Below are 21,759 nucleotides of genomic sequence, written 5' to 3'. Positions count from 1 at the left end.
GCAGTTTATGTGTGTATACAGAAGAGTTATCAGGACTGAAAATCAAGTCCAGAGGAAACTCCAGCTGGGCTAGGGCAGGGCAATGAAAAATTATGAGGGGAAGGAAATTGCTTTCAGCGGCCAGTGCTATCATGGACACAGCTTAAGTCCAGGCTGAAACTAGGAGCCAGAATAATAGGACAGAAAGATAGGACACCAGAGACACGCTCACAGATTAGACCAATGCATGCTGGACCAGGGATTCTTACATTCCTTTTTCCCAGGGGTCTGTCTCCACAGTGAACTAGGCCTAAGTCCATGGGCAAGAAAATTAAGTGGAGACACCTCGAAAAACTTAGAGGCCTATGAAGGAGGGGACCGTCAGAATCCAAGGCTCAATTTGGGGAGCCTAAAACACAAGGTTTCCTAGTCACTGACCAAGAGAGGTCTTCTCCCTCAGTAACCAAGAGCCCCAAACACAGCCCAGAACGGGGGAGGCAAGTTTCCATACCTCTGGTCGTGTCCCAAGAGACCAGATCAGGAAAACTGAAGCCTGGGCTCTTTCTCACAGTCTGGGGAAATCAGGCGTTGGGTGTCCGTGCCTACATCTTACCTCCTCCCCAGAGGGTGGCTTCTGAGCCACCCTAAAAAGAACGAAGTTCTCTGGGCTCTGGGGGAGCTTTAAGATGCTGGGGGTGGGTGACAGGGAAAGGAAAATTGCTCTAAACTCTAAAGCACTGCTCTCCAATAGCATTTTCCATGATGATGGAAACGTTCTAAACCTGTGCCGTCCAATACAGTATCCGCTAGCTCCATGTGACTACTGAGCACTTAGAAGATCATGACACTGAGGAACAGAATTTTTTCCTTTTTTGGCCAAGCCATGAAGCTTGCAGGGTCTGAGTTCCCCGACCAGGGATTGAACCCCGGCCACAGCAGTGAAAGCACCAAGTCCCAACAACTGGACCACCAGGGAACAGAATTGGACGCCAGGGAAATTCTGTTCCCTGAGGAAGAGAATTTTTAACTTTTTAACTTAATTTTTAACAGAATTACTTTTCCTTAATTTTAACTAGTTTATATTCTAATAGGCATATTTGGCTAGTGGCTACTGTAATTGACAATGCAGCTCTAGGGCCTTGGGGATAACGGATTTAGCTAGACAGCGATGGAGGGAAAGCAGGGATAGTTTAGGTCCTCATCAGGCCCTGTGGGATGGGGCTGGGGTGGATGTCCTCACACAACCACAGAACACTTCTCTTGTCTCTTTATTCCTCATGCATATCTGTCCCCTGATATCCCCACACCTTGATGGTCTCCGGTGAGTTGTTGGATGTCTCTCGGTGAAGGCGCCTGGGAGACAGAGCTTCGCATTTGTCCCTGCCCGCTCTGAACTGTCTCTGGCGGGCGTCAAAGACCACATGCCCTAGCCGGGTGCCTGACCCAGGACAGTAGGGCTTCCAGCTGGTCTTGGGAGGCGTAGACATCTGGCGATAGTTCTGGCAGGCTGGAGGAACTGTATCCATGGCGTGGTACACCCAGTCTTGGCTGCCTGCTCGCCGGGAGGATGATTGCAGCTCAATCAGCACAGGTACCTCTGAGAAGGTTTGCAGGTCATTGTAGGTCACCTGAGCCTTGGGAGAGCAGGAGTTCTGACTGGGTGGGACAGAAGTCCATGGTATGTGCTGCCCTGCATCCTCCTTTCGAGGAACTGCCTCAGATCTAAATAACTTTCGGGTCTGATGTGGGCCCAAAGCTTGGACAGAGTCAGTTCCTAGAGGGTTCTTGTGGAGGCCTGGATTTGGGGTAAGGCCTGGGTTTCTGGAAACCCTACACTCTCTTGCAGGGCCTGGGGTCCTTTGGAGGACAGAGCCTTGGTTGAGGCCTAGACTCTCACGAAGTTCAGGGGGTTGGGGCTGGTTTGGGGTTTGGGACGTAGTGGCTAACTGGGGAGGGATGGGGCCCTGGGAAGAGAGGACAGACGGAGGAGACTTGGAGGTTGGGGGAAAGGTGGGGGGTTGTATTAAGGCGGAGGGCTTGTGGTGGTTGCTGTGTTGATGAAGGACAAAGGATCTGGGAGAAACAAGAGGCAGAGAAAGAGTGCATGGTGGAGGCATGGCGCATGGTGAGCTCTGGGCACTGGTTGGAGAATGGAAGCAAGGTTGAGAAGGTGCAGCATCCTTGGAGTACACCAGGAATTTGGGGTAGACTGGAGCCTGGGGGTCCGTGTTTCTCTTCTCAGAACTGCAAGGATGGAAGCTGCAGTAAGGGAAGGTCTTGGACTGCACAAATTTGTCTTTGGCATCATTTGAGATCTTCCATTCCATATTCCCCAACTCCAGGTAACCCAGTATGGATCCTGTGGAGGGCTTGGCACTGTCCCCACTACATTGCTTCAGTGTTTGCTCAGCTGTACCAGAGCTCACCAGACCATGCCCCTCTTGGGGCCTGCAGACGGTACCCAAGTCCTTTCTGGAGTACCCAGAGTTCTGAGGGGGACACACATGGACCACGTTCTGCTTTACCCTGCGGGCATCGTAGACCACCTGGCCGGAGGAGAGGCCTTGGCTGAAGGCAGACAAGGTAGAGGGAATAGAAGCTAGGATGGGGGTCGGGGTGGTGGAAGGGAATGGAGTGGTCGTCAGGGCCATGACCTGCACTGGGACAGAGGTTGTGGCAGAGATCGGGACAGGGGCTGGTGTAGGGGCTAGGGCAGGAGTAGTAGCAGGGGCAGAAGTTGGGGGAGGGACTGGGGCCGAAGGTGGGGGAGGGACCAGAGTGTTGGCATGGGTATAGGTCAGATGAGCATGGGTCAGGGTGCAGAGAGAAGTGTGGCCCAGGGACTGGGTTGAGGCATTTGAGGGGGCCTGGGCTTGGGCCTGGGCTGGGGTATGGGCTGAGGTATGCTCAGGGCCATGGACCTGGGCAGGGCTGTGCTCAGGGGTGAGGGCTGGGGAGGGGGTCTGGGCCTGGGGGGTGGTGTGCTCAGGGGGGTGGAACGTGGAGCAAGTCTGGGCCTGAGGTGGGGCGTGCTCAGAGGGGTGGGTTGAGGAAAAGTTCTGGGCCTTGGCAGGAGTGTGCCCAGTGGGGTCCACTGGGGAGAAGGCCTGGGCCTGGGCGGAAGTGTGCTCATGGGCGTGGCCTCGGGAGCAGGTCTCGGCCTGGGGTGGGGGGGGGGTGTGCTCAGGGGGGTGGGCTGAGGCGAAGGTCTGGGCGTTGGCAGGAGCATGCGCAGGGGGCTGAACTGGGGGGCGGGTCTGGGCCCGGGCTGGAGCCTGGGCTGGGTCATAGTCTGGGGTCTTCGTCTTGCTCTCTTGGGGCAGGCGGCCTGGAAGCACGTCCACCTTGCTCATCCTGCGGAGCTTGGAAGATGTCTCTTGCCTGGAGTAAAAGGTGGCTCGGGACTTTAAGGCTGTGACCGGAGGGGCCTCGCCAGCTCCCACTACCCCCTCCTTCCACAGTCCCCGTGGAGCCTCCGTGGGAGCCCCAGCCCGTCCACACTGAGGCGGCATCCAGCAGCACCCAGAAGCCTTCTCATCTTTTGAGTCTGGTATCCACGAGTCAAGGTGGTTTGGGTGCCCGAGCAGGAAGCTTGGGCGATGGCGGAAGCGGGAAGAAACTCTTGAGCGCAGCTTCTTGGGATCCACGGAGCAGCGCATGCACATGCGATGGCTGCCTACACAGCTGGCTTGCTTGTCTGCGGGGAAAGGCGAGATGGGACAGGGCCTGGGTTCCTGAGGGGCTGAGAATCGAGGCAGGGATAGAAGAAAGGGGACAGGCCCACATCCCCTGAGCCCACGCTGGCGCCCACTCACCTTTGGGGAAAACATGACGGAAAAGTGTCCGCAAGGAGCTCTTCAGATGCCTCCGGAGCTGAGGGAAGCAGGGGGAGGGGGGAGGCCGGGAGCAGGGTGAGCCCTGAAATCCAACCCTTGCCCGGCCACACCCCAGCAGCCCTCCCACCTCAGCCCCTTCAAGACCCCAGGGCTCCCCCAACCCCGCTGCCCAGATCCTGCCCTGACCAGAGTCACCACGTTGATCCCCACGTTGAGCAAGATGAAGCTGCCCAGGATCAGAAGAATTGAGTCTCCTAGGTCCTGGCATTTCCTGGGGTTGGTGCCAGAGCACGGCTGGGCTCGGTAGTGGCTTCGCTCACCCATGGCCGGGGGGCCCAGGCCTGCCTGGGCCCCCCGGCCTCCACATAGTCACTGGGAGCCAGACTCCTCTGGTGGGGGAGGGGGAGAAGGACTGGGTCATAATGGGGCAGGTGGTGGGGTCACAATGAGGGAAAAGTCTGAGGCCGGGGTGAGGTCCAGATGTGTTAAATGTCTAGGACCGCCAGAGGGGAAGGAGGGTCAGCTCCCCAGACCCAGTACGGTACGTACAGTACTTCCCCTTCCAGCTGTTTATCCCTCCCAGGCAGGTTCTCCTCAGGGACTCAGGAGTCCCAGTTCCCACCTCCCTGGAAGGGATGAGATAGACAAGGAAGAGAAAATAAAAATACCAAGTCATTAATTAGCAGGAAGTGGTGGGTTTGTTTATACGTGTTAATCACTCCTGAGCTGTAATTTCATGGCACTGAACTCCCACCCCAGGCCAGACTTGGGTCTTTCTTGGGACTGCACAAGCCCAGCACCTTACCCTCCCTTCAACATCTCATTCTAGCAGGATTTGTGTAGTGGGGGAGACCCCTGCACCCCAGGCCCTCTCCATTTCTCCCCTCAGAAGTTAAGGTGCCTTGAGGCAGGGGCTAGACAGGGAGGGGATGCTGGAGGGGCAAATCCAGGGACAGGTGCCTGATTCTGCAGCCGGTTGCCGGGCGACAGGATGCTGACCCGCAATGCTACCTCGGCAACAGGCTGCAGCTTTAACCCTGGAGTGGGGGTGGGGGTGGGGGTGGGGGTCTGGAAGAAGAGGGGAAGGGGCTGGGTTGGTTATGGGGTCCATTCAGGGCATGAGGAGGAGAGCAGAGGCATGAGTCAGAATGCTAGAGTTTCCCCCAGCCTTTGCATAGAGGGAGAAGTATATATGTTGAGGGGAGCTGGAGACTAGGGGCCTAGAGAACCCTAAAAGAGCTGCCTCTTGCCCCTTGTTGGCCAGTCAGAACCTAGCCCTAGTGACCAGGCCTCTGGCTAGGGAGAAGGGGTGCTGAGGTGGCTTTAGGGGGAATCAGAATTAAGGTCATACATGAGAAAGACTAAGGAAAGGTAGGGCTAACCTGGGTCCACAGAGGTCAGGAGCAATAAAGTCCTCTCTGACAAATAAATATAAGCACATTTTGGCTCTTCTCTTCTTGCAAAGTTGTTAAAAGGGGAAAAGGGCTTAGGTGAAATTCAGGCAGAATAAACTCACCAGGATGAAGAGCTCACGATTTGTGATGTTGAGAAAGATGCAGTTTGCTCCCAATGCTTTCTTGAACTCTTTATGGACGTTTTCATTGGAGCAGCTGCAGAGAAAGAGAACCGTGCTCAGAGGGCAGAGTGTAGAGTACAGTTGAAGGGGAGAGAGAGAGGGACTGAGAAAAATAAGGACTGCAGTAAAAGAACAGGGATGAGGAAACAGAGGAACTGGGAGCAAAAGGGACTCTAGAGGGCCTAAGGAACACAGAACACTGAAACTGGGAGCGGAGGCTGGGACAAACAAGGGCAGAGATGAGGACCGTAAAGAGGGCCCCCCACTCCCGACATCCCAGACACTCACGCCTCTCTCAGATCCTCAGGCACAGCCATGGTAACCTTGAAGAAGCTGCCTTTGGTTGCAAGGGGATTGGGATTAACTGGCCGAAGCCGTTCCAGGGTGACAATCTCATTTTAAGTGGCATCACAGGCAGCATATTCAATGACATAGAACTGGCAGAAGGAAAGAAAGGAGAAGCTGTGGATGACCTGAGTTTCTATCTCCCACCTTTCTCTGACTAAAATATGTGTTTCAGCAGTTCTCCAAAGGCCTTGACAATCACTCACATCTCCCTTCATCATCCGCACCCGGGCCAGCCACCAGCCACAAGGTTCTTGCTCATTGGCTCGAGAATAAACCTGAAGAGAAGTTGAAAAGAAAAGAGATATTGAGGACCATCCAAAAACATCAAGAATGGAATGAGCATTAAGACACTTGGGAGGCATCCTAAACTAAGATAAAGGAATCTAGAGGAAGGAGCTGCTAATTAAAATCAGAGAACACTGGATTTTAGATGCTGTTATCATAAATGGAAGAAAAGTGAATCTCCTGAAAACAGGAAGCTCCCTGAGAGCTTGACTGATCACAGCAATGATGGACAGAAAACTGCTGCATTTCACTCTTCCACAGGCTGCCTAGCTGGATGGAGGAAGGAGCGTGAACCAACCAGTGAGGAGCCTAGGGTACTGGTATCAGGGTAAGGGAGATGCAGAATCCTGGGAAAAGGGACATTTAGAAAAGGTGGACTCCAACGACCTTACCTCCACTTCATCCCCTTCTGTGATCTCCTTATTATAGTCAGCTGGAGGTGGTAGCCGGACATCCCCGAAAGGAATTTGTCTCTCACTCTGCCAGCTGCAAGGGAAAACAGTGATATGAAAGCTATTCAGGCTAGTGTGGTTGCCCGTTTCTTCAGGAAGAGGTTACTTCCTCCACTGGGCATTTTCCACCTTCCCTGGTGATTAGACGCTAAACTCCAGGCCCTGCTCCATAGTGGTGCCTTCCATCTCTTGCTAGAATCTAAATATGGAGTCAAATGACCCCCACTCTCACCATTTCCTCTCCTGGGATCCATATAAGTTGCCCACCCAAACCCTTGGCTCTCCCCCACCTATTATACATGCCTCATGGGACTCAGCCGCCCCCTCTTCTCCACTCTCCTTCTAGGACCTAGTATGCTGGATTCTCTATTCCCAAGGTCTTACTTGTTTTCAAAGAAGATGGTGACAGAGTCTTCATGGACATCCTTCACAAAGCCCTAGAATGGATTTTAGAACAAAGTAAAAAAAAAAAAAAAAGACAATCAACCACCACCTCAGCCATCAAGGGAACAGACAGTTTTAGAGGGCCTTAAACTAGAGTTTTTTTGTTTGCTTTTCTTTTTTTTTTTCTTTCTTTTTGCCCGCACCTTGTGGCTTGCGGCATCTCAGTTCCCCAACCAGGGACTGAACCCGGGGCCACAGCAGTGAAAGCCAAGAGTCCTAACCACTGGGCCACCAGAAAACTCCTTTTTTTCTTTTCTTTTTTTAAACTAGAGTTTTAGATGGGGATACAAGCAATCTAAAAACAGGGCTAGAAAAAGCTGTATTGGTGAAGGAATACGAATGTTGAGGTAGCAAGAAATGTTGCAAAATCCGGAAATAAGATGAGACAGAAATTAAGTAGAAGGGAGAAACATCACCTGCATCAGAACAGCCGGGAAACTAGTGGTCTCCTACGGCTCCCACAGAGGCCTCCCTATCTGTCTGCCTCACGCAGTGCTGAGCAGCTTGCCAGAGTTCAATTAAAATACCAACAACATTCAGCATAGCTAAGAATATCCCATGAGACAGTGTGAGGTTGTCCTGGAACACCTAGAGGACATCAGGATCTGCCAAGAGAGGAAGGGTCTAGCTCCTAATACAGCAAGAGGCCTGGGCGAACTTGGTGCCTTGATGCCTGGGTCGTAAGAAAATAATCAGAACACTGGAGAAATTCAAAACAAACACAACTTACTAAAGGAAAAATTAGGATTTAAAAGATGTGAGGGAATTCCCTGATGGTCCAGTGGTTAGGACTTTCACTGCCGTGGGCCAGGGTTCAACCCCTGGTCAGGAACTACGATCCTGCAATCCTGTAAGCTGAGCGGTGCGGCCCAATAAATAAATAAAAGATGTGAGATTTCTAAATGCTAGGACAAATGCTAAGAATTTGAAAAGAGTAATAAAATTTGTAGAAGACCCCAAACTTGAGATGATGACAAAGGAGAGGAACAGGGATGACTGAATAGCTGGAATCGCTGGTCTACCTCCTATTTTCTCTCTCTCTCTTTTTTTGGCCAAGGCAGTGAAGGCTCTGAGCCCTAACCACTGGACTGCCAGGGAATTCCCCACCTCCTATTTTCTGTCTTCACTGAGGAAGCCAAAGCTATGCGTTCAATCCTGTGCTCCCAATTTTCCTACCTTCTCTCTTGTTTTTCACATTATCAAAATTAGCAATCCCTAATTTTGAGTAAGTCCAATTTTTCAACTTGTTCTTTTGTATCTGAGCTTTTGGTTTTATATCTAAGAAATCTTTACCTAACGTCCTTGTCTAGAGTTTTATAGTTTTTATTTTACATTTAGGTCAATGATCCATTTTGAGTTAAATTTTGTACATGGTGCCAGATACAATCAAACTTCATTTTTAACCTATGAATATGCACTTCTTTGAGCACAATGTGTTGAAAGACTATCCCTTCTCTACTGAATTGCCTTTTCGCTTCTGTCAAAAATCAGAAAATGCAAACTAATGTAACAAAAGGCATTGGTGGTTGGTGGAAGACTTTTGGGACTGATAGAAATTGTGGCGATGGTTTGTTTTATATATATGTCACAACTTAACAAATTGTATGCTTTAAATAGGTGTACTTCATTGTACGTCAATTATGCCTCATTAGATTTTTTTAAAAATTAGGGGTTTCAAAAAGCTAATATATGAAGAACAATTCCTGAGCTTTGCAGGTAGGAAGAAAATATGAGCTTAGGAGAGAAAACACCCAAAATGTACACTTGTGTCACTCCCACCTCAGAGAACTGATCAATCATAAACACTTAATACACTGTTTTTTCCTTAAATCTAAACCTAAAATTTCACTCTTGATACCAGCCATCTTTCTCTTCTTTCGGGAAAGGATCTTGTTATGGAGTCTTACTACTTAGAGCCTTACTTCTGCCCACAGCATTAGTACTCCTGGTACTGCCTAGCCTCTTACTTACCCATGCTTTAAGCCTTCTCTGCCATTCCCTTCTTCTGTAATATTTTTTCCACTCTTCATTCAGCTCCATCAATACCCATTCCTACTCTTCTCCACTCACATCTTCTATTTGCCCGAATCCCTCTCTTCCCTTTTGGGTTCTTCTCTTAGCTCCTTTTTTTTTTTTCTTTTTCTTCTTTTTTCCTTAGCTCCTTTTTAAGTGTCCTCCTCTTTTCTTCCTTTATAAGGATTTCTCTAAACATTTCATCTAGCCTCTACAGCTGACTTTTTCCAATTCTTTATCCAAAATGTCTATCTCTAAGCTTTAGAAACAGTTTATCAAGAGAGAGTTAGCTATTTTCAAAACATTTCAGGGATGAGATAAAACATAGTGGAAGAGAATCACTTGCCTGCCTCTTTTGTAAAGAGATCCCCACTCCTAGATACACTCATTCACAAAGGATATGTCTAAAGCTCTAATCCAATTCTCCTCCAACATGTCAGGGTTGGCCCTCAGGCAGAGGTAGCAACATTACCCTGGTTTTTCAAGCTACCATGATCCCAAGGCAGAAATGCAAAGCTCAGAATGGAGTTTTCCCTCACATAACTCAGCAGTTCAACTAAACGTCACTCATTCTTATACTTCTAGGGTCTTTTTCCTTCAAAGATTCTCCAAAACAAGCTTTCTCCTCAACTTCACATTCCAAGTCAGTCTCTGCTCCTTAATTCCACCCACATTACCCCAGTATTTTTCCTCCAAAAATACCAGTGGTATAAAGTGAGCTCCTAGTTCTGCTCAGTCCATGCTCATTGAGAAGATAAGCAGAGGAGGGCAAGAGCAGTTGAGTGAATCTCTAGAAGGCTACCTAGATCCAAAGGATAACTCAATTCAATTCAATGGCCAGGGCTTATGGAGCTTTGGCTTATAGAGCCTAGGACTGGACAGAGGAAGTGAGAGTCCTAGGTTCCTAAGTACTTCACTTTCCTCAAATTATAAGATACAAAATTAGGTCCCACCTTCAACCTATCTTCTAGTCCTGGGTTCTCAAAATAAAGGAGGGAGTTCTAGAAGAAAATCAGGAAGGGTCTGGATAAAAATCACGTGTTGAAGGTGAGGATGCCATATTCCTTAACAAAGAAATTGGAATTGGGATATCCAGGTAAGGTCTGGAAAGTTGGATGACTGTGCCCTGGAAGGTGAACAGATATTTCATTTGGGAGAGCACCGCTTAGAGAACAAAACACATTAAGTTCTGACAGAAAAGGAAGAGCTGATGGGATAGCTAAAAGATAACTTAGATCCCAGATCTGACATTTGCAGTTCTATCCTGGAAGAAGATCAACAACACTAGGACCCAATTCTGAGAGGGATGAAAAGAACCTTCCCAAATTTATAGTTCTAGAAGCAATGTAAACACTCCTTGAACCACACTGAAGTTTGCTGAGTCATGAATATTAAATCAGCAGCAAGGACAGATTGGGCAAGTATCTATATGGCACTGAACGTTGAAGAAAGATTAGTCTGAATTTAAGCATTTACTGTTGTTTTCAACTGAGGCATGGGGCAGAAAATGCTAAAGTGGCCAGGACACAAAATCCACATTACCTGGCTTCCAGCTCAAGTCCAAACTCTATTCTCTGATTCAAAGCATCCTAGCCCCAATTCACTCAATCAAGTCTATCACTGCCATAGCCCACAGGAGAAAAGAGAAAGATTCAGAGACACATTTTCTGTTGGACACTTATATGTGGAAAGGGAAACATGTCCCTTCCCAGCAGTCTCACACAGTTAATTTGAACTGGATACCAATCTTTCCCAGCTGTGTCTGACTCCCATGCTTCCTAGAACAAAAGCAAACATCATATCTTGATCTCAGGCTCAGTTTAAGAATCACTTTTCTTAGGGATGGGAAGGACCCAGATGAAGGACAAGATACTGTGGGAAATGAGGCTAAAATCTTATGAGGAAGGGTATTTCAATAAAGGTAATGCAAGTTTGGGGGAAAAGGATATAAGAGACACATGCACTCTATCAGAATCAGAAAGGAATTAAGAAACTTTGCCAAAGAAAACAGAAATGCTATGGAGGCAGGCTAGAAGAAAAAGTCCCATGAGTTAGGAAAGTATGCAGGAAAAAAATGACAGAAAGAATCAGCTGGGAGCTTCCTTCTTCCATCTTAGCTGGGTAATGGAATAGGTAGTTTCTGGGTATTACACAGAAATATTAGGATAAAAAGCTAAAGACTTATATTGAGAGGTTAAGTTAAGATAGATGTGGGTACCCACAGGCACTGAAGAATATAAAGAAATCTGGTGAGGGAAGTAAGGCAGAAATGAATAGGCATTTAGAATGGGTCAAAAATGACTACACTGAGCTTACCAGTCGAAGTTGGGGCAGAAACCTACTCCAAGGGCAAATATGAGACCCTTTCCAGTTATAGCAAGATATGACTTCACAGGGAAGGAGTTCAAGAAAGTCATTTCCAAGGGCACGAAGGTGGAGAGGTCTATTATGGGAGGAAAGGCTTGAGGGGAAGTGAAGGAAAGGGGGTTCTTCTCCTCACAAGTAATGTTATGATAAGATAACTCTGCTCTTGCTCCTCAGGGTAAAATGAGAGAAGACAGGAATCAGGAAAGTCTCTGAGACAATTCCAGGCATAAAGTCCAAAGAGGTTCAAAATAACAACAGTCACATAAAGAAAAATTCCTGAGAGGCAAGAGGGGTCTCCCTCTGGCTTAATCTAAATGGGAAAAAAATGTCCTAAAATATAAGATTCAGAACAGATTTAAAAGGTGGTAATAAAAGGAGTTCTAAAAAACCCAATCCTGGGCAACGGGGGAGCTGAAGTAAACAAGGATCTTTTAAAGACAGTCTCCTTCTCCTTTAAAAAAAGGCTAGTGGATTCCCAAACTGGGCGCGTTGGCCAAAAGTCTTCTAGAAGTGGAAATCCTTAAGAAGAAGATTAACAGATGGAATCCTTGTGAGATCCCCTTTTACAGATCAGGGATATGAAGCTTACACTCCTCAAGATGAAGAAACTGTATGAATGATCTAAATGTATGAGGTCAAAGTGAGATGACAAATACAAAACCATCCCTGGGTAAAACAGTAGACCAGCTAGTCTTGGAATAAAGGGGTGGGGTGAGAGACTTGAGAAAAGGTGCCACCTTATGGCTATGAGGCAACTAGACGGCTACAGCCCAGAGTTCCTGAGGTCAGAGATACTAAATGTCATAAACAGATTCTGACCGTTTCTCCTTGGGGTGGGAACAGAAATATAAGATGAAAGTGGGGTGAGTCTTCCAGAGCCAGTAAGCAGAGGCCTCTCCGAGGAAGATGAAAAGATCTAATATGGGACGGCCTTCCCAAGGGGGTAATAGTGGAGAATAAAGAGAATTCTCCATGTGCTTGGACTGTGGGGAAGACGTGATTCAGATCCAAGGTAGATCTTCTACCAGCGACAGGAAAAGTCAACGAGACGCTGGGTAAATGGGGTCTCTTCTGGGGGGTTGGGAGGGGAGCTGAACCAAGTACAATAATGCCCTGATGCTCAATCCCGGAGATGCGGGTAAAAGCAGGTGTAATAGAGGGGTCAAAAACAAGAGGAAGGGGTTAACTTCTAGAGGTCTCCCCCCAGGACGGCCGCGGGTGGGAGCGTGGGTCTCAGGTTCTAAGGGTCAGGGCTTAGCTCCAGAATGTCGATCCCGCCCCACTCTTCCCTGCTCTGGCTGGAGGGAGGGGGCTGAAGACCGCGTCCCCGGCCAGCGCGCCGCCTCACCTTGTAGAAGGCCCCGTTGGAGCCGCGCACCTCGACCGGCAGTCCCGGCTCCACATCCCCCCCAGAGGCCAGGCCGCCCATGGCGCCGCCACCGCCTCCGACTCCCCCGGCGGCGGCTGCAGCAGCGCTCTGAGTACGGGCCGGGCCAGGTCCCCGGCGTCTCCCCGGAGGAGGAGCCGGAGGGGGAGCCGCGGGGGGCGGGAGCCGGGCCGGCCCCACGGCGGCCCTGCCACAGCCAACGAGCAGGGGGCCGGGGCCGGGGCCGGGCCGCTCCCCGTCCGCCGCCGCCGCCTTGGTCTCCGCCACCGTGAGGGAAACGGCCGCCGCCGCCACCGCCGCCGCCGCCGCTGCCTTCGTCACCTCAGCTTCCGCCCGCCGCTGCCCCCGCTGCTGCCTCAGTCCCGGGACCCGCTGCTGCCGCTGCCGCTCCACGGCCTCCACCTCCCCCTGCCGCCGCCGCCTACTGCGCAGGCGCACCGGGCACCCGCCCGCCGCGCGCGGGCCCCGAAGGCCAAGGCGCAGGCGTCAAGGCTGGCGACCCAGCTCGCGCTGGCCAGCGCATCAGGGCTTCCACACTCCTCTTCACTCTCTCACGCCCCCTCCTGGTCGCTTACTTGCGCTTGCGCAGAACCAGACTGGTTCTCTTTCCTCGCCACCCCACCTCTCCACGGCCCCTGTCTCTTCCTTTTCCCGCCCCACAACACTGAGAGCTAACCAATCATGGGGAGGGAGGGACAGAGCTCACTCAATCGGATTGGACTTCTGATGCTCCTGGTCAGACCACACCCACTTCACCACGGTGCGCTCCAGCAGGCTTGTACAAGTTAGGGATGGGCATGCGCCTGAATGATTGCTTGGTCACTTTCCCCACCTTTGTCTTTCTTGGTGCGCACGCTCCGAAGGAAAAAAAAAAAAAAAAGGAGTTGTCGAAAGGCAAAAAAAAAAAAAAAAAAAAAAAAAAGGCCTGGTGCGCATGCGCTGGGCTTTACAGTCCACAAGGCGGACTGGACTCTCTTGAGCCTCTGTATCTCTGCACAATGCGGTTTAAGAGTCACGTTCTTGCCTTGAGAAGATTCTGGTCATGCATACAAAGAAAGGTTAAAGAAAGATTTCAAGGCAGTACCGAAAGGCAAATGCAACTTAGCACAAGATTTGATACCTAAATGCGGAGAAAATCCAAAAGAGGAAAAATTGTTACGGAGAAAGGATAGTAGAGGGGAAACTTAGGATTCGTAAACTAAGATAAGTAAGAAATTTCGATAGAAGTGAATAAAATAGCCAAGAAATTAGGATCATGTGTTGTGCAGTAATCATTTAGCAAATATTTATTTAGCCCTCACTGTGTTCCATCCACTGTGGTAGGTCGTAAGGATACAAAGACAAGATGTGGTCCCCAAAACAAGGATTTTATAATATATTGGGGAAGGAGCAGACAAACACATTTAAACAAGTAAGTGCATGGAGTTCATTTGAACATGGGATAAAGATAAGGACTAAGTTTTGAGGGAATCCCAAGGAGACGAACAATGGTCAGTTGTTCTTCAGAGTGATAGGGAAAGACTACTGCAGGGGAGGTGATGCAAATTGAGATTTGAGGGATAAATAGGCATTTGCTAGAGGAAAAGTGCAGTAAGAGTATTCTTGAGAGACCAAGAACTACAATGGTGCAGAGGAGCAGAAAGAACATGTCCTTTGGGGAACCACAACTAGTTCAAATAGCGTTTGGCTTGAAGTAGGGAAGCTAGACTGTGAAGGACTTGTAAATCAGGTTAAGGAAAATGGTCTTCACTTTATCCATACTGGAGAGCCACTGAAAGATTTAAAGCAGTAGTATAATGTAATAAGATTTATGTTTTACAACTGTGGGGAATAGATTAAAGAGAAAGGGCATCCCAGAAGGCAGTGAGAGCTGTGAGGAGCTGTTGCAGGTGAGGAAGATGCTGAGGACCGCCTTGGATTAGGGCTGTGGGCAACAGAGGTACAGGTTGATTTGAGCCTGTTAAATTTGCAATAGAATCAACAAGAATTGGTGATAAGGATGGGGTGGAGTCAGTGAAGAAGTGGGAGGAACACAGATTTCTACCTTGGATTGCTGAGTGCATGGTGATGCCAGTCATGGAAGAGAGAACATACGAGAAAAAGTTTTGGAGGAGAAGTTGATGAGTTCAATGAGTTTGATTGTGCTCTTTGAGTTTGAGGGTCCACCATCCAGGTGGTCATGTTCCCTTGTCTTCAACAAACTTCTCTTTCAGATCCCAATTTAAATATAATTTCATTAGCCTTCCATTATGCCCACACTGGTTTAGGTCCCCTGCCTTACACTGCCAAAGCATCCCATACTCCTGTGTGGCACACATCATGGTTGTAATTTTAATCATTTATCCAGCGTCTGTCTTCTGCCATCACACTATGAGTAAGCCCTATGAGATCAGAGACTGGGTTCCAGGTCTGTTTGTCCCCAGCATTGTATACTCAGTACTTAGCACAGTTCCTGGCACGGCAAATATTAACTGAAGGAACCAATGTCCTGTAGGTCAATGGACACACTAGTGTGTGGCCCAGGAGACGTCTGGGCTAGAGAGGTGAATGTGAGAATTATCAGCGTATTAGACATAGTTAAAGCTATAAGAGAAAATTAGATGTCTAAAGAAAAGTGACTTAGAAATGGATTGGGTCCATGATAAAAACCCTCAACTACAACAGTATTTAAAGGGCTGGCAGGGAATTCCCTGGTGGTCCAGTGGTTAGAACTCCATGCTTCCACTGCAGGGTACCGGTTGGATCCCTGGTTGGGGAACTAAGATCCCACATGCCGTGCAGCGTGTCCAAAAATTAAACAAAGAAACAAACAAATAAATAAAGGGCTGGCAAAAGAAGAGGTGCCTTCAAGAGTGCCTGAGAAGGAACATCAGTAACGAGGGTAGCAGAAATAATAAAAGAGGGGGCTTCCCTAGTGGCGCAGTGGTTAAGAATCCGCCTGCCAATGCAGGGGACACGGGTTCGAGCCCTGGTCTGGGAAGATCCCACATGCCGCGGAGCAGCTGGGCCCGTGAGCCACAATTACTGAGCCTGCGTGTCTGGAGCCTGTGCTCCGCGACAAGAGAGGCCGCGATAGTGAGAGGCCTGCGCACTGCGATGAAGAGTGGTCCCCACTTGCCACAATTGGAGAAAGCCCTCGCACAGAAACGAAGACCCAAGACAGCCATAAATAAATAAATAAATACAATTTAAAAAAAAAGAAATAATAAAAGGGACTAGACTATCAGCAGTGATTCTGATAAGGAGTAGGGAGGGAGAATTAGAGAAATTAAGTGGGACAGATTATCAGGAGTGCTGGCTGTCAGGCTAAAATGTTTGGGTTTGGACCCTTAAGCAACAGGAGTGGCTGAATTTTGTCTTGGAAATGGCACCATCATCAATTTCCAAGCCTCTGGCAACAACAGTCCTCTCAGATTTGACTTTTGCTCTTTTTCATCTGCTTTAGTCATTGTTCATTCAGGCCAAGGATGAGAGTGGGAAAAGGGGGAACAGCATTTCAGATGGGGAAATGGCATGTACAGAAGGCCCAGAAGGGAGACTACAGTGCATTTAAGGTACTGGAAAGAGTCTAACATGGTCAGAACTGACTTGCTGGGGAAAAAAGGCTGGAGAAAAGGTGAGTACATAGGTTCTGGGAAACAGGCTGTCAAGAGAGGGGCAAAGGTCCCTAAGATGGATGTGAAAGGGGACTCCAAAAGTGTAGCCTAAAGATCAGACTGTGTGCTGGAGCAGGTCTAAGGGCTCCGTGAGAAAGTTCTTCAAAATGAAATAGATCAAATTCCTTACGTGTTTGTATATTCTTAAGAAGAGATTAACATAACTAGGGGAGAATTGGGGGATAAATTAGAGTACACAGAAAACTAAGCAAATGAATAAAAGATACAAGGCAAGTATTAATTTCAGGGAAAACAAAAATGATGCAAGAAAGAAAAACACCTATAACAATCCACATGGCTCAACTGTGAAGAACATTTGCATAATCATAACATGTAAACATGAAACACAGATCCATCCAGAGTTATGATATAATATTGGAGGGATGGGAGGATGGGAAGTAGGGATGGGGTGAAAGAGGGGTTGGAAAAGAGGGTGAGCAATGGGAGGTCAATACTAGTGCTCGAAACAGAAACATCAAGAAGTAGCAATAACTGGACTTCCCTGGTGGCGCAGTGGTTAAGAATCCGCCTGCCAATGCTAGGGGACACGGGTTCGAACCCTGGTCCGGGAAGATCCCACGTCCTCGGAGCAACTAAGCCCGTGCGCCACAACTACTGAAGCCCACGCGCCTAGAGCCCGTGCTCCGCAACAGGAGAAGCCACTGCGATGAGAAGCCTGCGCACCGCCACGAAGAGTAGCTCCCACTCGCCGCAACTAGAGAAAGCCCGTGTGCAGCAACGAAGACCCAATGTGGCCAAAAAAAAAAAAGTAGCAATATCTGTATGCCATTTTGAATTTGAAATATGAAGGTGAATACAAAACCCCCCCATAACAATACAATTTAAAAACTCAATTGAAAGTGATTGACTCTGAAGAGCTGGGGAATTGGGAGACTACTGTTTTCTTATATAGGTCTTGTAGAGATATTTGACACTTTAAATAGTATACTGTATATCTATGATTAAAAAAAAATAACCCCATGGAAGGGGGGTAGTTACAGAAGGAGGCTGGGAGATCAGTTAGGAGGTTATAGCAATTTTCAAAGAGAGGTGATAGTGGAAGTGGGGTTAGGGATGTGGACAGATTTGAGAGATATTTTAAGTGATCTCTATTCTTTCTTTAAAAATCCCTCCCCCTAAATGCCCTCCCCTCTGTTCTCCCTGGAATGGACAGAACCCAGGTGATTTTCACTCCATACTAGTCAGCCCCAGCACTTAATAGAATCACCCTACAGGAGGTTAATGAAGTGATGAGTGGGTGGGAGACCATGGGGTGGCTGCAGAATGGATTGATGCCGGGGTGCAAAGACACCCTATGAAAACCGGTAAGATCTGGGTCAGGGTGAGCGAATAACAAAAAAACAAGTGTAAACTCTGAAAAGCAAAGACAAAACAGGACGGGGGCAAGATCCATTTTGGAAATATTGTTTCCTAGTTCATAATCTTTTCTTCTGCATTAGTATTTAAAGTTTTATTTATTCATTTTTCTGAAGTACTACATGGGCGAGGCACAAAATTCAGAAGATCCAAAGTGGCATGGGGAAAAGTCCCCTTCCTTCCGTTACCTGGACACCCAGTTCCTCTCCCTGGAAGCAACCACTCTCTGCTTGTTTGTGTGTCCTTCCAGAAATAATTCATTCTGAGTTAAGTTTAAAAAGTGCCATCAAAAGATAACTTGTTCATGTTTAAAAGATATTCATCCCTGCCAGATTAGATGAGCCAAGGGCATGAAACTGGATTCTTCTTGCTCCCATCTGTGGAAGGGGCAGACAAGCTTCATTATTTCTCAAACAAGTTTGTCCTAAAGGCCCATCTGTTGTAAACTCGTTTTAAGGGCCCAAAACTGGCACCACTCTGGAAGAATTTGGGCCTTTGAAGTGTTGTTTGGCTGAATTGTATTTTTTTTTTTGAATTTTAAGATGGATCTTCAACTCTCTAGACTCCATTGATCCTGTGTTTTACAATTTACACATTTATGTTACCTGCTTGTCCACTTTCAGTGTCTAAATTATGACCATTTAACCAATGGTTCCTCCACAAAAGGAATAATATGTTACCACTGAAAGTGAGGATGTGTTTAATAACTTAGGAAGATGTTTCTGATTTATTGTTAAATGAAAAAACAGGTTGCAAAAGAGTTGATCCCATAAATCCCCACATACTTAACTAATTATATGTATATATGTACATTGAAAAAATCTAAGGAATCAGTACCAAAGGGTTAAGAGTAGAGATGTAAGTAAGGCTATGGATTTTATTTTTATACGTCCCTTCAAACTTCTCTACAACAAACCTGCATTACTTGTATAATAAAATATTATGAAAGTAGGAAATGAACCTGTTTCCCTTCTTGTCTCCATGGGTCCTAAAGGTTTGTTTTGGTTCTGTTGAACTGAAAAAAAAGGCTTTGTGACTTTTGAAAAAGAAAAAGCACTCGCTAGCTGAGCGGATTTTTTAAAAAGTTGGGGCCAGTGGTCCTTCCCAGTGTCCCTAAAATGCCGCCACCAGGTGGCAGCCTGTTCCATCTGTTGAGTCGGTGGGCCTGCCTCAGTCTCGGATTCCACACAGCCCAGTCCAGACACTGGAGGCCTTTGTCTGGGTCCCAGACCTGACCAACAAGCCTGATATATATGCTAGAGGCCAGAGCCAATATTCTGGTCCATTGTGGGTGAAAGTCATCTTAGGCCCACTTTTATCCCCAGGAGCAATATCCACTGACCAGAAAACACTGAGGAAGGGTCGTAATAGCTGAAGCTTGTCACATCCTCAATTCCTCCACCCAACACCACATCAACACATGGGAATTCTCATTTATTTTTCACCCTTAACAAGGAGGTGGGAAGGCTTGCCTCTTCCTCACCTCTGTTCTTTCCATCTGGGAATATTCACCTCCAACCCTCCTTCCCTTCCTTCCGGGAGGCCTTGGTCAGTGGAGACAGTCTCTGAGGACTGCTTGAGCTGGTGGGGATGAAGAAGCTGAAATGGAGATCCCCAAGGGATGGCGTCACTTTCCTGCCAACTCCCTCATCGCCTCTCCTTCAAAGCGAAAGCAGTGCCAACCTTCAGCTTCCGTCAGATCTTGGGCTCCTAGGGCCTTATACAAGTCCATAGCCCCCTTGTTCCAGTCTAGGACTGCCAGGCGGAACTGGGAGCGGCCCTTATCCAGGGCCACCTGTGGGAGAAGACACCACTCACTTTCCTGGGTCAAAAAGGAAAAGACTTTCTCGCCCTCCATTCAACCCAGGTGCCTCCCATACAGCTTTGCTTTGCCAGCGCCCAGCTTGTAGCTCCATCCCTCTCCTCACCTCAGCCACTTTTTTGATTATTTTGGAGCCAATCCCCTGACCTGATGTGGGGAGAAAAAGACAAAAAGAGGGATTGTCTGAGTTGAAGGGGATCAGAAAAGACCATAGGCTAGGATTAAGAGGCAAGGGATGGTGGTCCAGTCTATGGGTTGCTTTTCTCCCAGCCTGGCCTCTGCCCAGTACCCCGATACTCTGGCTTCACGTAGATGCCTTCCAGATAAATGTTTCGTCCCTTCCATGTGCTGTAGGTGAAGTAGTATAGCCCATAGCCCACCACACAGGGCCCTGAGAGAGAAAAAAAGAAGGGTCAGGCCGCTGGGCACCTGGGGGAGAGACCTTTGAGGCTGACTGGAGAGGGCACCTCTGAGATAGGGGTGCTCTTACCCTGTGGCTCCCCGGGGACAGGAAGAATCTCTGCTACCAAACAGTGATAGAAAGGATTCTCTCCAAAGCCATCTGCTCTCAGGGCTGCAGAGATCGGAGTTGTGACAAAGAGATAGAGACAGAAGGCCTGGGTGTGTGCCCAGTCTGGAGTTACTGCCTGGGGAACCCATCCGTCACTTCCACCCCAGCCTCCGTCAGGACTCAGGTGTTGGGCCCGTACCTTCTTCACTGATCTTCACCTGGTCTGAGAGTTTCTCGTACTCAGCGAGTTCCTACAGCGTGCGGACAGAGGCTAGATTAAGGCAGGAGGGCCTCGCTGCTCCCAGAGCAGGAGCCCTGGGCGCGCTCCTCCCTCTGCTCCCACCTCCTCCTTCCCGCCCCCACTCCAGCAGCGCCGCTCTGACCCCCTCTGGGACCCCGGTTTCCGGCCTGCAGCCCTCAGCCGAATCAGCCTCAGGATATTTCCACAGTCTCCCTCCTTGGCTTCTCGGATCAGCACGGAAGCCATCCCGATCTCCACCGTCTGGGACCGAAGTCCAGGATCCCCACTTCCGTTCTGCAGGACCGGGCGAAGAGCAACGGGGACCCTTTAAGGGGCCTCCAAATTCGGATCCCGGAAAGCCGGGGGAGTGGTGGGGAGCGAGGTGGTGGGGGCGCCGCGGGCTGGGAAGCAGAAGCCCGATTCCGGCTGCCGCGGGGCCGAGAGAGTGGTGGGACTAGCGGTCCTCACGGCCTGGTAGCCCCTAATTTCGGGCCCCGCCAGCGCGCACCTGCCAGCCAATCAGCTTGCAGAGCAGGCATGTCCCCGCCCACCCGCCAGCTCTGCCCCTATGGCCGGGTATCTTGACCGCACTCCCCGCAGGGGTCAAGGCTGGACTGCCGAGGCTTCCTCGTTGTTCTTATCTGGGTGTTCCAGCCTCCGTTGGAGAAACCCCACGGCTCGAAAGATACCTCCTTCTTTAACTGAAGTGTGCAGTGATTACCTGCTCTACCCTTCACCCCAACTCACCCATTCCAGCCCATCCAGACTCGGGGTGAGCCCCAAGACCTCCAGCTCTTGCCTACTGGCTCAAAGTCTTACTTCTCTTGGGGGCATTTGTATTTTAAGATGGGTCAGGGAGAGGGTGATGAATTTCTACTGGTAAATGGTTAGGCCTTGTAGTAGACGGCTAAGAGAAGATAATGGGGAGAAGGGGCCAGGACTCTTAGTATCCACTGAATCACACTCAGAGACAGCACCTCCCTATGCAGCAAGCCTCAGAGGCCTGGGAAAATACTGAGGGAGGAGCTCAGAGTAGATACCAGGCACTGTGCCTGTATCATCTCGATTCATCCTCATTCACAGTAGCTCCGGAAAGTAGGTATTTTTTCACATTTTGCAGACAAGGACACTAAAGAACACAGGTGGGGTGACTTGCCCACAGTCACCCAGCTAGTATTTGGGATTCCATGTCTCAGCTCTAGGCCTTACGGAGGATGCTACTTGGGGATCCGGGCATGACTGTTTCTAGATCTCATGTTTACCTTACCCCTTTGAGGCCCAGACTTACCCGGGGCGAACGGCGCCCCCAACGCCCCCAGCAGCAGCAGCAGCAGCAGCAGCAGCGCCCCTGGTGTCATAGCCCGCCCGCGTCGCTCAGTGAGTCCGCTTGGGTGAGCCGCCAGGACAGCCAGCGCAGGGGAAGTGACGAGGCGCCCAGGAATGTGCACCTGTTATTGGGGGGCAG

The 21,759-nt window shown here is 49.1% G+C and overlaps 2 protein-coding genes across 15 annotated transcripts; both read right to left on the bottom strand.

Moving 5' to 3' along the window:
• Positions 1–24: 24 nt before the first annotated feature.
• LOC130706830 (RNA-binding protein FXR2-like) lies at positions 25–13,150 on the bottom strand. 8 transcript variants are annotated; one of them, XM_057539485.1, is made up of 6 exons: positions 5,680–5,698; positions 5,332–5,425; positions 4,365–4,441; positions 4,002–4,204; positions 3,795–3,852; positions 25–3,676 (listed from the first exon to the last, which is right to left on the bottom strand). In XM_057539485.1, the coding sequence occupies exons 4-6, from the start codon at positions 4,137–4,139 to the stop codon at positions 1,248–1,250; spliced, it is 2,625 nt and encodes an 874-aa protein (XP_057395468.1). In that variant the 5' UTR covers positions 4,140–4,204; positions 4,365–4,441; positions 5,332–5,425; positions 5,680–5,698; the 3' UTR covers positions 25–1,247. The 8 variants fall into 8 exon arrangements, with proteins under 8 accessions (XP_057395468.1, XP_057395467.1, XP_057395470.1 ...); XM_057539484.1 differs by having other exon boundaries at positions 4,002–4,441; positions 5,198–5,425; positions 5,680–5,735; XM_057539487.1 differs by lacking the exon at positions 4,365–4,441 and having other exon boundaries at positions 5,680–5,722.
• Positions 13,151–17,695: 4,545 nt separating this feature from the next.
• Positions 17,696–21,739, bottom strand: LOC130706823 (thialysine N-epsilon-acetyltransferase-like). 7 transcript variants are annotated; one of them, XR_009006885.1, is made up of 9 exons: positions 21,583–21,739; positions 20,437–20,588; positions 20,253–20,304; positions 20,033–20,116; positions 19,832–19,933; positions 19,649–19,689; positions 19,404–19,515; positions 19,204–19,319; positions 17,696–18,097 (listed from the first exon to the last, which is right to left on the bottom strand). XR_009006885.1 is itself a non-coding variant. In XM_057539444.1 (8 exons), the coding sequence occupies exons 1-8, from the start codon at positions 21,650–21,652 to the stop codon at positions 19,270–19,272; spliced, it is 663 nt and encodes a 220-aa protein (XP_057395427.1). In that variant the 5' UTR covers positions 21,653–21,739; the 3' UTR covers positions 18,580–19,269. The 7 variants fall into 7 exon arrangements, 6 of the variants coding, with proteins under 6 accessions (XP_057395427.1, XP_057395426.1, XP_057395428.1 ...); XM_057539444.1 differs by lacking the exon at positions 17,696–18,097 and having other exon boundaries at positions 18,580–19,319; XM_057539443.1 differs by lacking the exon at positions 17,696–18,097 and having other exon boundaries at positions 18,594–19,515.
• Between the last annotated feature and the right edge of the window lie 20 nt (positions 21,740–21,759).

The sequence above is a fragment of the Balaenoptera acutorostrata genome, unplaced genomic scaffold (assembly GCF_949987535.1).
Source record: "Balaenoptera acutorostrata unplaced genomic scaffold, mBalAcu1.1 scaffold_774, whole genome shotgun sequence".
NCBI lineage: Eukaryota > Metazoa > Chordata > Mammalia > Artiodactyla > Balaenopteridae > Balaenoptera > Balaenoptera acutorostrata.
The sequence above is the reverse complement of the archived record's forward strand: the minus strand, read 5'-3'. Positions and strand labels throughout refer to the sequence as shown.

Coding starts and splice junctions, on each gene's coding strand:
- LOC130706830 (XM_057539484.1), bottom strand. CDS start 4,139: ATGGGTGAGCGAAGCCACTACCGAGCCCAGCCGTGCTCTGGCACCAAC. Junction 3,853..4,001: donor GGATCAACGTGGTGACTCTG/GTCAGGGCAGGA, acceptor TGCTTCCCTCAG/CTCCGGAGGCATCTGAAGAG. Junction 3,677..3,794: donor CCGTCATGTTTTCCCCAAAG/GTGAGTGGGCGC, acceptor CTTTCCCCGCAG/ACAAGCAAGCCAGCTGTGTA.
- LOC130706823 (XM_057539443.1), bottom strand. CDS start 21,652: ATGACACCAGGGGCGCTGCTGCTGCTGCTGCTGCTGCTGCTGGGGGCG. Junction 20,305..20,436: donor AAACCGGGGTCCCAGAGGGG/GTCAGAGCGGCG, acceptor CGCACGCTGTAG/GAACTCGCTGAGTACGAGAA. Junction 19,516..19,648: donor TAATCAAAAAAGTGGCTGAG/GTGAGGAGAGGG, acceptor CTTCTCCCACAG/GTGGCCCTGGATAAGGGCCG.